This window comes from Bos javanicus, chromosome 17 (assembly GCF_032452875.1).
Source record: "Bos javanicus breed banteng chromosome 17, ARS-OSU_banteng_1.0, whole genome shotgun sequence".
NCBI lineage: Eukaryota > Metazoa > Chordata > Mammalia > Artiodactyla > Bovidae > Bos > Bos javanicus.
The window spans coordinates 10,591,258-10,604,638 of NC_083884.1; the positions used below are offsets into that span (position 1 = coordinate 10,591,258).

The window sequence follows — 13,381 nt, forward strand, 5'->3', positions numbered from 1 at the left end:
GTCTACAAGGAAATGCCAATAGCTCTGAAAATCCACATCAACCAAGGTTTTACACCAGTTCTTCTCTCACATAAAGGCCCTGGTATAATTTGAGAGAGGATGGGGTAGTAACAATTTACTTACAAAAGCATGCTTTCATGAAGGTTATTTTTTTTTTTTTTAATATCAGAGTATAGTTGATTAAGCCCATATAGATGGGCTTCCCTGGTGGTGCAGGGGTAATGAATCTGCCTGTTAATGCAGGAGATGCAAGAGGCTCAGGTTCAATCCTGGGTTGGGAAGATGGCCTGGAGAAGGAAATGGCAACCCGCTCCAGTAATCTTGCCTGGAGAAGTCCACGGACAGAGGAGCCTGGAGGGCTATAGTCCACAGGGTCACAAAGAGGCACACACGACGGAGCACACACATGGTTGATTAACAATGCCGTGTTAGTTTCAACTGTACAGCAAAGTGGTTCGGTTGTACATAACAGGTATCTGTTCTTTTTCAAATCCTTTTTCCATTTAAGTTATTACAGAGTACTGAGTAGACTCCCCTGTGCGATACAGTAGGTCCTTGTTGATTATTTTAACTCTAGCAGTTGTACACGTCAATCCCAAACTCCTCATTTATTCCTCTGAAGATACTTTGTTGGGCCTGAGATTGGGGAGTGCATAGCTGCTATGACTGATAGCCTTCCGTCCTTGACTTCTACTGAAATAACCATCTTTGAGTGTGGTGGGTGCTGCCTGTCCTTTACAAAAGCCTATGAATGAATGGATATGTCTGTGAGGCAAAGTAGGAGAAAACTGAGTTCTATAATACACTGTTCATAATTTATGACACTATACTTTCTCTAGGAAGACAACATTTTAGTCATTATGTAATATCTCTCTATCCACTGGTTTTTATATACACTACTTATACCAAACCTATTTTCTAAAGCAGTTATACATAACAATATGTACTGATGACACTAACAAAATGAGATGATTTCTTCCTTTTGATGAGAAGATGGTCCAAATATTTTTATTTAAAAAAAGCCTCCGGACCAGACTAAAATATAAACACAAGGAACAGATTTACCTACGAGCCTAAAATGCTGTTGATGACGTCTGTTTTAATGACCTGCCTTCATCTTCCACATCTGATCAGTGCAGAAGTCGCAAACCTGCTTTAACATCTCTACCAGACAACTATTTATTTTCAATTCCTACTGCTGACTCAAGCCCAAGCAACCTAAGCTTAAATTATCAACCCAGCCTTTTTCAAAAGCCTTCTTGATTCCTACTGACAGATGTGTTCTAATCTGATTTTAGAGACCAACGTGTATCAGGAGAGGTTCCCTCCTTTAAGAAAGGAGAGAAATGGTCCCGATTCATTGTTAATCCATCTCCACTTCAACAGTTGTGTTTTCACATTTTTGCTTACAACGCTCTGCATTGTCATCATGTTCTCTACCACAGTGTAGGACTATAATACATGTTCAACAAAATGTGCTGCAGTTAGCACATTGGGGATCCAAGTGGGAAAGTGCCAACCTAACGATACCCAAGCAAGAACTACTCTAAAATAATATCAAATCTTGCCAATTGGCTTGCAAGATGATTTTGTTTTCAACTCATTATAAGTCATATTTTTTATGTTGTCTAAACAAACAAACTGCTATATCATGTACAAAAGAAGATAGGCATAGAATACCTAATTACCCAAGAAGATACAAATAAAAACTAGTCCTGTGAATGTCTAGTTCTGTTTAAAATTAGAGCTAGCATACAGGAAGAATTGGAGAGCTTAGTCAAAATTCAGATGATAATCTTCTCACTCACTCCCAACCTTCTTTTAAAATGTTTCTTCTGCCTTAAATAGAAAATAGCAAAGAATATACTTCATATAGCCTCATGAACTTTCCTTAAACATGGGGACATTAAAACAATAAAAGTCTTTCTTTATATGAAAGGGTACTAAGGTTGAGGGGCCAGCCCCATCCACCAGACACCGCAGCGGGAGCCACAGTCCCACCGTAAGAGAGCACGTGCTGCCCACACCGTGAATATTCCCTGAGTACCTAGCCCTGGTGGGCCAGTCAGGAACACACTTCTGGGCCCCACAGGGAATCTCCTAAGTGAGGCCATTCCGTCAATTCAGGGAGAGAGAGCTGATTTACCTAATACATGTCAACTACAAATTGACACATGCCATCCAACTCTACAAGGATTAAATCATGAGCCGCTGCAGTTGCTGATTTTCAGTACCCCCTGGAAGGAACCCATCGTGTGGAGAGCAGAAACGAGGCACTCTGTGCTCTGGGAAACTGACAGGACAGGTGTTTATATCTAGAGAGCTAGATATTCTCAGGAGCTGATTTTATGCGCACAATTCTTATATCTACTCATATCTAGGAAAGCATTAAAATCCTTCATGGTGACAATGGCTCCTTGTGACTAGTAGAAATCTTCTGAAAAGAAGAATATGTGCTTGATTGCATGTACTCCCCCTTTACTGAAATCACATATATACGGACCCCCCCCCCCCCAGCCCGCTGCCACCATCCCCCTGACCTCTTTGGAGCAGTTTCTCAGAACTAGCTGAAATTTTGTCTCCCAGGCTATAGTCCTCATTTTGCCCCAGATAAAACTCACAACTTTCACATTGTGCATTTTTTTAAAGTCAGTAATAGAAACAAACACAAAATGAGACAAAATGAAGAGACAATGCAATATGGTCCAACTAAAGAAAAAGACAAAGCCTCAGAAAAAGAACAAAAGAAAGCAAAGACAAGCAATTTACCTGTCAAGAGTTCAAAGTAATAGTCAAGAAGGTACTCACTGAACTTGGGAGAAGAACAGATGAATACAATGAGAACTTCAACAAAGAGACATTAAAATAAGAAAGTACCAAACATAAGTTATCAATGAACTGAAAAATACACTACAGGGACTCAACAGGAGATTAAATGAGGCAAGAGAATGAATCGGCAAGCTGGAAGAGAAAACAATGGAACTCACCCAGACAGAGCCGCAAAAAGAAAAAAAAAAGAATTTAAGTGAAGATAAGCTAAGGGACCTTTGGGACAACATCAAGCAGAATATATTCATATACAGGGGTGCCAGAAGGAGAAGAGGGAGAGAAAGGGACAGAAAAGTTACTTGAAGAAATAGTGGTTGCAAAACCTCCCTAATCTGTGGAAGGAAACAGACTTTCCAAGAGTCCAGGAAGCCCAAGAGTTCCAAACAAGATGAAACCAAAAAGACGCACACCAAGACACACAGTTAAAATGGTAAAAGTTAAGGATAAAGAGAATTATAAAAGCAGCAAGAGAAAAACAATTTGTTGTATACAAGCAAAGCCCCATAAGGCTATTGGCAACTTCTTCAGCAGAAACTTCAGCCAGAAGGGAATGATACAACATATTCAAAGTGCTGAAAGAAAAAAGCTTCCAACCAAGAATTCTGTACTCACAAAGTTATCATTCAGAACTGAAGTAGAGATTAAGAGTTTCCCAGATAAGTTAAAGCTAAAGGAGTTTATCACCACTAAATCAGCCCTCTAAGAAATGTTAAAACAAATTTTTCAAGCTGAAAAGAAATGGCACTAATGATGAGATAACATATAAAAGTAAAATGATCACTGGAAAAGGTGAACATATAATAATGAATCAACCACTTAAAACACAACTATGAAGGTTAAAAGACAAAAAGTAGTAAAATTAACTAAAATTAAAATAATTAGTTAAAAGATGCACAAAATAAAAAGATGTAAAATGTGTCATCAAAAGTATAAAATGTGGGGACTTCCCTGGTCCAGTGGTTAAGATTGTGTGTCCCAATGCAGGGAATATGGGTTCGATCCCTGGCTAGGGCATTAGGATCCCACATGATGTACAGTGTGGCCAAAAATAAATAAATTAATTAAAAGTTACTAAAATAACTTTTTTTCAAAGGTATAAAATGTGATGGGGGAGTAAAAAGATAAATTTGGACACATTCCAAAGCTTTAAGCAGCTATCAACTTAAAATAGGCTTTGGCTATCAACATAAAATGGGCTACTATGAAAATGTTATATTTGAATCTCATTGAAACCATGAAGAAAAGCTTACAGTGAACACACAGAAGAAAATCATGAAGAAATGTCAATATCCCCCACACACACACACAAAACCACCAAGACAAAAGAAGCTATTAATAGAGAAAAGGAACAGAGAAGAACTACAATAACAGCCAGAAAACAATTAACATAAAGGCAATAAGTACATTCCTATCAATAATGGCTTTAAATGTAAAAAGACTAAATTTTACAATCAAGAGAGAGAAGGGCTGAATGGAGACAGACTTCAGAAGACAGGGCACATATAAACTCAAAGTGAAGGGATATAAAAAAGACATTTCATATGAATGGAAATAAAAGGAAGCTGGAGGAAACTCTACTCATATCAGACAAAAATGTTCTTTAAAACAAAGACTGTAATAAAAGACAAAGAAGGGCATTATATAATGACAAAGGTGTTAATACAGCAAGAAGAGATAAGATTTATAAATGTATAAGCACCCAGTAGAGGAGCACAAGATATACAAAAGCAAGTATTAATGGGCATACAAAGAGATTAATTAAAGGCAATACAACTATAGTGGGGGACTTTAACACCTCACTTACATCAGTAGGTAGATCATCCAGACAGAAAATCAATAAGGAAACGTTGAATTTAAACAATGCATTAGATCAGATGGACTTAATACAAATACAGAACATTCCATCCAAAAGCAGAATATACAGTCTTTTAAAGTGCACGTGGAACATTCTCCAAGACAGGTTACATGTTATTTCACTAGTTTCAAGGCTGAAATTATACATCAAGCATTTACTCCAACCACAGGGACATGAAACTAGAAATCAATCACAAGAAAAAAAAAAAAAAGTAAAATCCACAAAATCATGACAGTAAGTAGGCTACTGAGGAACCAATGCATCAAAGAAATCAAAGGAGAGAGAAAAAATATTTAGAGATAAAAACAGAAATACAACATGCCAAAATCAATGAGTTGCAGCAAAGAAAGTTCACAGCAATACAGGCCTACCTTAAGAAACAAGAAAATTTCCAGTTAGACAACCTAATTTCACATCTAAAGAAACTAGAAAAAGAACAAAGTCCAAAGTCAGTAGAAGGAAGGGAATAATAGAGTGAAAATAATCAAACAGAGATGAAAAAAACAATGGAAAAGATCAGTGAAACTACAAGCTGGTTTTCTGAAAAGACAAACAAAAACTGACAAGCCTTTAGTTAGACTTACGGAGAAAAAAAGAGAGGACTCAACTGCATAAAATCAGAGATGAAAGACAGGAAGTAACAACTGGAGAAACACAATGAATCGTGAAAAACTACTACAAACAATTATAAACTAACAAATGGTGGACAACCTAGAATAAATGGATCAATTCCTAGAAACATGCAATTTTCTAAGACTAAATCATGAAGAAAGAGAGTATCTAAACTAGATCAATTACTAGCAAGGAGGTTGAAACAGTAATCAAAAATCTCTCAACAAACAAAAACTCAGGCAGATGGCTTCACTAGCAAATTCTACAGAACACTCAAAGATTTAAAACCCAGCCTGCTCAAGCATTTCCAAAAAAAAAGAAAAGGAGAGAAATCTTTCATATACTTTTTATGAAGCCAGAATTACCCTGATGCCAAAACCAAATAAGAACACCACAAAAAAGAGAAAATTACAGGCCAATACCTGATGAATGAAAAAAATTCTCAACAAAATATTAGCAAATGAAAGTCAACAATAGATTAAAAGGATCTTACATCATTATCAATTAGGATTTATTTCAGGGATGTAAGATTGGTTCAACATCCATAAATCAATCAATATGATACATCACATTAACAAAGCTAAAGAATAAAAACCATATGATCATCTCAACAGATGACAAAAAAAGCGTTTCACAAAATTCAACATCCATTTATGGTAAAAACTCTCAACAAAGTGCATGTAAAGGGCATGAACCTTTACATAACTAAGGCCATATGTGGCAAATCCACAGCTAACATCATATTCTAACAGTGGAAAGCTGAAAGTTTCTTCTGAAGATTAGGAACAAGACTAGGATGCCCACTCTCACCTTACTTTTATTGAACACAGTACTGAAAGTCCTAGTCACAATAATTATGTAAGAAAAGAAATAAAAGACATCAAAACTAGAAAGGAAGAAATAAAACTGTCACTATCCACAGATGATATAATACCATATATAGAAAACTCTAAAGCTTCCATCAAAAACAAGACTGTTAGAATAAATGAATTCATTAAAGTTGAGATACAAAATCAATATATAGAATTTTGTGGCTTTTATATACACTAACACCAAACTACCAGAAACAGATATTAAGAAAACAATCCCATTTAAAATTGCATTAAAAATAATGAAATACCTGGTAATCAATTTAACCAAGGAGGTGAAAGACCTATAAACTGAAACTATAAGACACTGGAAAGAAATCAAAGGAGACACAAATAAATGGAAAGATATTCCATGCTCACAGATTAGAAAAATATTGCTAAAATATCCATGCTATCTACAGATTCAATGAAATCCCTATCAAAATGCCAATGGCACATTCCACAGAACCAGAACAAAAAATTCCAAAAATTGTATGGAACCACAAAAGACCCCAAATAGCCAAAACAATCTCGAGAAAGAACAACAAAGCTGGAGGTGTTATACTCCCTTTATTCCAAGTATACTACAAAGCTATAGGAATCCAAACAGAATGGTACTGGAACAAAAACAGACACACAGGTCAAAAAAAACAGAACTGAGATTCCAGAAATAAACTTTCACACACATGGACAATTAAGTTATGGAACAACATAATTGCAAATGTAACATAAAATGTAGAAATGACAGTCTCTTCAATAAACAGCACTGGGAGAACGAGACAGCCACATGCGAAAGAATGACCAGACACAAAAATTAACTCAAAATGGATTAAACACTTGAATGTAAGAGCTGAAACCATAAAATACCTTGATGAAAACATAGGCAGTAAACTCACTGACTTTGGTCACAGCTAATTTTTTTGTGGATCTGACTCCAAAGGAAAGGGAAACAGAAGCAAAACAAACAAATGAGACTGTATCAACCCTGCACAGCGAGAGAAACTATCAACAAATGACAAGGCAACCTACAGAATGGACGGAGATGTGAGCAAACCACATATACAGTAAGGCTTTAAAATGTCAAAAATATAATGACCTCATACAAGTTAACAGTAAAAACAAAAAACAAATAGAACCACCCATGTTAAAAACGGGCTGAGGGCTTCCCTGGCGGTCCAGTGGTTTAAAGCCGCCTTGCAAGGCAGGGGACACAGATTTGATCCCTGGTCTGAGAAGACCCTACATGCTGTGGGGCAACTAAGCCCATGAGCCACAACCCCTGAAGCCCACATGCCCTAGAGCCTGTGCTCCTCCAGAGAAGCCGCCACGATGACAAGCCCACGGACCGCAAAGAGGAGGAACCCCGAGTCACTGCAACTACAGAAAGCTCATGGGCAACAGCAAAGACCTGGGGCAGCCAAAAGTAAGGCAATAAATCAACACAACTTTAAAACGGGCAGGGAATACGAACACTTTCCAAAGAAGACATAGGAATGGCCAAAAGACACCTGAAAAGATGTCCAACATCATCCATTATGAGGAAAAGGCAAATCAAAATCATAATGAGATATCACCACACACCTGTTAGAATGACTGTTACTAAAGATAAGAAAATGCTGGAGAGGCTGTGGAGAAGAGAGAACCCTGGAGCACTGCTGGTGGGACAGTAACTTGCTACAGCCATTAGGGAAAAGAAACAGTCCCTCAGGAGATGAATGGAACTGCCACGTGACGCAGCTATCCCCCTTCTGAGTATTCACCTGAAGAACACAAAAACACTAATTCAACAAGACACATGCACCCCAGTTTTCACTGCAGCATTATTTATAACAGCCAAGATATGGAAAACAACCTGTGTCCGCTGACAGATGAATGGATATGTATATATATGTACCTTGTATATTGCATATGTATATATGTAACTCAGCCATGAAAAAGAATGGAATCCTGATATCTGCGACAACAAAGAAGGACCTTGGAAGTATTTTGCTATATGAACCAAGCCAGAGAGAAAAAGACAAATACTGTATTATTTCACTCACATGTGGGATATTAAAAAAACAAAACAAATAAACAAAATAAAACAAATACACAGATACAGAGAACAGATTAGTGGTTATCAGAGGGAAAGAGGATTGGGAAGTGGATGAAATGGTTGAAGGTCAACTGTATGGTGATGGATGATAACTGACTTGTGGTGGTGATTAACCTCTAGTGTATACAGATGTCAAAATAATGTACATCTGAAATCCATATAATTAAAAAAGAGGTAGTAAGGACATAAATTTGGAGTGGGCAGGTGAAAACAAAAACACAACATACATTAACTTTTTTAAAGTTACTTTACTACCACTTCTGAGGAAATAAAAACATAGGAACATAAGTTGAGAATAAAATAAAAGGGAGCCTTTGATCTACTTTTTAGCATTGAGCAGCCTACCTTATATTTCACTATTTCACTGACTTAGCTAAAGCTACTCAGCTTTAAGGTTTTGAGACTATAAAATGCTATATTAAAGTGAACAATATGGCTTCTACAAAATAATAAGAATTTCAGAATAGATTTAACAGTTGCTCTAGAAATCTAGCTAGATACTATATCCATTTCAGTTCATATTAATCATCAACAGAGATCCTTAGGAAACTAAATTGTAAAGTTTTCTGCAAATAACAAGTCTAATACCATTAAATCACATATTAACAAAGGAAAATAATGAGCCTGCATATGCAATATGGCTAAATGTGCCAATGCCAATTAAACCTTTGCTAAAGTAAAGATACTAAGTATCTGTAATTAAATTTGCAGGGGCGGGTATTAAAAAAACATAGAAAGAACCACGTGTAACAGCAGAGGGTGTCTCTCCTAGTTCACACAGGCGAAGCCAGGACTCTCCGCTTTTCAAGCCTACCCTACCTCCGCTCATGCCATCAGGCTTGCTGACTGCTAATAATGACTTTCTGATTTGCTACATGCTAAACTGAAACCAATCCTAAGTGTTTTCCAGGGTTGGCTGTTCCGTACATCACATATTATATTTTCACACCCTACTGCATGCAGAAGAAATAACATACTACAAACCACTTCACTCAAATACCAAACCTGTGACCAAAAAAGCTTAAGAAAATCCTCAAAGAACACAACACTGCAAAGCAACCATACTCCAGTAAAAAGTTAAAAAAAAAAAGAAAGAAAAATAAAATCCCTAGTCATCCAAACTAATTCCTTGAATCTTGGCAAATAAATTCCCTAACTTTAAACAAAAATAATTTGTACTGGACTTCATTAAATCTAACTTGTACTACAGTAGATAAATGGAGTGGGGGGAAGGGTAGAAACACACTTGCATTTAAATTTTCTATTAGACTCAACCAAATAATTTGGAAAAATAAATCAACCAAAGGTGGCTATAACACATACTATAACCAAAACTAGATAAACATGAGAAGTGACCCAATGACCATGAATAAGAAAAAATGCATAAAAATATTAAACTTTGAAAATTCCAAATAGAGCTGACAATTAGATGACTCAGACTACTGAAAAACATTTAGTTCTGGTGATAAGAGATTTTTTTTTTGAAAGGGTAGAGTTTTCAGTATGCTAAGTAATCAATAACAAAGCTCTTTAGTATCCTTTTTCTGTATGCTTCCTTTCAAAAGCATTTTCACCACCTCTTCATTTATTTCCTTTTTTAGAATATGCGGAATATGGCTCCCACTTTATTCTCTCTGAAACAATCCTTTTTTACACAACTTGAGTTTCACTAAAGCTGAGCTACAAATAGTTGGAGTGAGGGGAGAAGATAAATAACAGTTTTTAGTTGCTTTATCTTATGACCTGTGAGATAAAATCACTCCATGACCAAAATCAGGAACTTTTATGAGTGTAACAACATTCAAAAAAAAAACAAAGGCTGAAATCAAGAATTAACATAAAGTTTATAAAAAGACAAAATGTAGATTAAAACATCATATAAGTAGTGAATATAAAGACAGACTAAAGGAATTAAATATCTGTCAATCTTTTTCCTTATAATTAAAATTTTTAAATAATTATTATGTAGCCTAAAAATCAGAAAAGCTATGATTGTACACCATTTTGAATATATCCATAAAAAATATGCTAAATACCACTTCAGCAGTTTCTTATCCATTAATAATAATCACTCAGCAACCCAGTGACCAAGAGATTGGTAAACTATATTCACATGACTGGATACTCTGATTCAATTGCTAAAAATACCTGCCCCCCAAGTAGATGCAACTCTAAAACCAAAGGTCCCTCCTTGGTCATTCCTTTTATGAAATGAGAGTCAATTCGATTTTGCTCAAAGTCGATGAGCCTGTGTAGGTACTGTTTCGTGTCACCTTGATTTCTTTCCCACACCTACTTTCCAACATTTGCCTCATTCACTGATCTTTTAACACTTCCACCAGAGGACAAGTGAGATAGAAGTCAAGGTGCAATTCAAACCAGTCAGCTTTACTCCTTATTAGCAACTCTGTAGACACAGTGAATGTGAGGGAAAAAAAAAAAAAAGAGGAGAGGATAAAAAGTTAGCTGGACTCAGAAGCTCAAACTAAGGACTAAGAGGCAGCTCTGAAACTAGAGGTTGCTTTAAATCAGAGGGCTTCCCTGGTGACTCAGATGGTAAATAATCCGCCTGCAATGTGGGAGACCTGGGTTCAATCCCAGAATCAGGAAGATTTCCTGGAGAAGGGAATGGCTACCCACTCCAGTATTCTTGCCTGGAGAATTCCATGGACAGAGGAGACTGGCAGGCTACAGTCCATAGGGTCACAAAGAGTTGGACACGACTAAGGGAATAACACAACAAATCATGCCCTTACTCTGCAAAATGTGGATGTGATTGTAAAGCTAACACTTGTATCACATGCACGGATGTCTTAAATACTTTAAAAGAATATTGGAAAGCCTTAGTCCTCCTGCACAGACCCCCTGGGAGTTAAAGACACATGTCACTTGCTGGCTTGGATCTTTGGATATCAGCTATACAGCTGCTTATAATGGAGGTACTGGATTTGTTTCTATCTTCATTTCTGCCCTCCCTTTGACAATCACTTCATACCTCCAAACCAATGAAACCTTGGTAGTTTCAATCTTATCCTCCACACCAATGACCACATGGTTACAAATCAGCAACTGGGTGTGTCCAGTGAGCTCACAGCCTTGTTTTGTAAGGATCACTGTTTAAAATTCCAATTTGAGACAGGTGGCAATACTGAGACAGGTGGCAACTGCTGAGCAACAGTGAGCTGGAACAGGGTGGTTTGGATGGAAAGTGAGGGCTTCCACTGATCAGAGTCCCAGTGTAGCCTGGTCCGCTCAGTTGAGCCCCACCCGTGGTCACTTTGCCACCTCTGCCACAGGATAAGACACCTGCCTCAGGAGAAAGTCAGAAACCTGGGGCAAGGATGGTGCGGAAGCACAGACCCAGTGCAAGCGTGCCCTGCGCCTTTGATCTCAATGCCCTGAACAGCAGACAGGATCTGCTCCTCTCGCAAAAGAGCTGCTTTCACTTTAGCTCCTCTTCCATTTGTCTCAGGGTTATGTAACCTCACAGGAGGTCACACAAGCCTCCCAAAATAGAAATGTAAGCTGTCTTTTTCAAAGTAGAAAAAGAACCGTGCATAACAAAGACAAACACAAACTGAAACTTTGCACGCTCTCCCTGACACACAAGCTTTACCCTCCCTGTTAATCTAAAAAAATTATAATCTTAAGGGTAGAAGGAAGCTAAAAACACAAAGGATGGGAAATGATGGCCTGCCCTGGGGACAAAGGATAGAAGAAAAATGTAACGAACATCTTACCATCTTCCAGTTCAAGACAGAGATTATATACAGCCACGGGTCTCTTAGTCCTCTGGCCCTGCCTCTTCGATTGTCTCGGTGGAGCATTTGGGGGTGCTGACAGGGGGCCTGGCTCAGGCAATGTGGCATCAGGCGGGGTCCTAAAAATCTGCCATCAGAACACAAAGGACATTAATTGTTTTCCATGAACAGAAACTTGGGTTTTGCAACAGTATACCAATCCCAAACAACATTTGATTTGGAGTCCATCCAAAATGGGCTGCTGGAGCCAAAAATCCATGCCTTTAAATTTTGGGCATAAGTCATAAATCTTGTATTTATTTTTTAACAGAAGATTTCAAAATAAAATTTCTCATTAACAGTAAGTAAAAGCAACATCAAATCATTATATTTCAAAATAGAGTCATGCCCAAACTAAACAAGTCTAATTATCTCCACCAGATGTAGACAATACCACAGCTCTTCATCCGCAAAGGAAGTAACCAGGATAAAACACTAAAAACAAATATCCCATTCAATTTCACACAGGGTTATATTTATGCCAAAATGCTAGTTTCAATTTTTTTTTCAAACTACATAAACAGAAACATGGGACTGCAAATATTTTTTACACATTTAAAAATACCCTGTGCTTATGAAATTACCTTTTGGAGTCCACATACATTTTTCATAAAATGCTCTGTATGTTTAATCAATTTGTTTAATACCCTCCAACCTCCCTTAAATATTTCCCCTCTATTTTTGAAACCTAGAATATCAGCACCTTCATTATCTACAGTGTCATTCATCTGTCGGCAACAACAACATTAATTAAAATGTGCTGATTCTTTTCTTAGCAAATTTTTTTCTTTGAGAATCGCAAGCTGCACCATGCGTGCATCCTAAGTCGTTTGTCTGACTCTGTGACCCTATGGACTGTATGTAGCCCACCAGGCTCCTCTGTCCATGGGATTCTCCAGACTACGGGAGTGGGTTGCCCTGCCCTCCTCCAGGGGATCTTCCCCCCCCACCCCAGGGATCAAACCCATGTGTCTTAGTCTCCTGCACTGGCAAGAGGGTTCTTTACCATTAGTGCCACCTGGGAAGCGCCAAACTGTGCCATAAAGGGAAGCATATCACGGAGGTGATTTATAACAACATTTCCATTGCTGCCAAGACCTGAGTTCAGAAGCTTCCCATCCCCAACACTGGAGTCCTTTCAGCCTTCAACGAAGTCTTAATATAAAACATTTAGACATCACCCTAACAGACACTGTATCTCCAGAGCACTGACGTTCTAAATGTAGATACTTGGAGAAAGTCAGCTAGCATTAAATAAACCATAAATATAAAACTCACAATAAAAGGCACTCAGTGAAAGCCCCTTGTTGCACAGAGATTATTATTTATGCATGTGAATAAA

The 13,381-nt window shown here is 37.5% G+C and overlaps 1 protein-coding gene across 10 annotated transcripts in view; it reads right to left on the bottom strand.

The window, feature by feature from the left end:
- Nucleotides 1–13,381, bottom strand: part of ARHGAP10 (Rho GTPase activating protein 10) — a 384,526-nt gene that overhangs the window by 58,869 nt on the left and 312,276 nt on the right. For 6 of the 10 annotated variants that reach the window (XM_061384041.1, XM_061384036.1, XM_061384039.1 and 3 more), the window contains one exon: nucleotides 11,980–12,127. The exons of the other annotated variants lie outside the window; for them this stretch is intronic. In XM_061384041.1, the coding sequence (XP_061240025.1) occupies nucleotides 11,980–12,127 (148 nt within the window). The remainder of the gene's footprint in view (nucleotides 1–11,979; nucleotides 12,128–13,381) is intronic. 10 annotated transcript variants of the gene reach the window in all.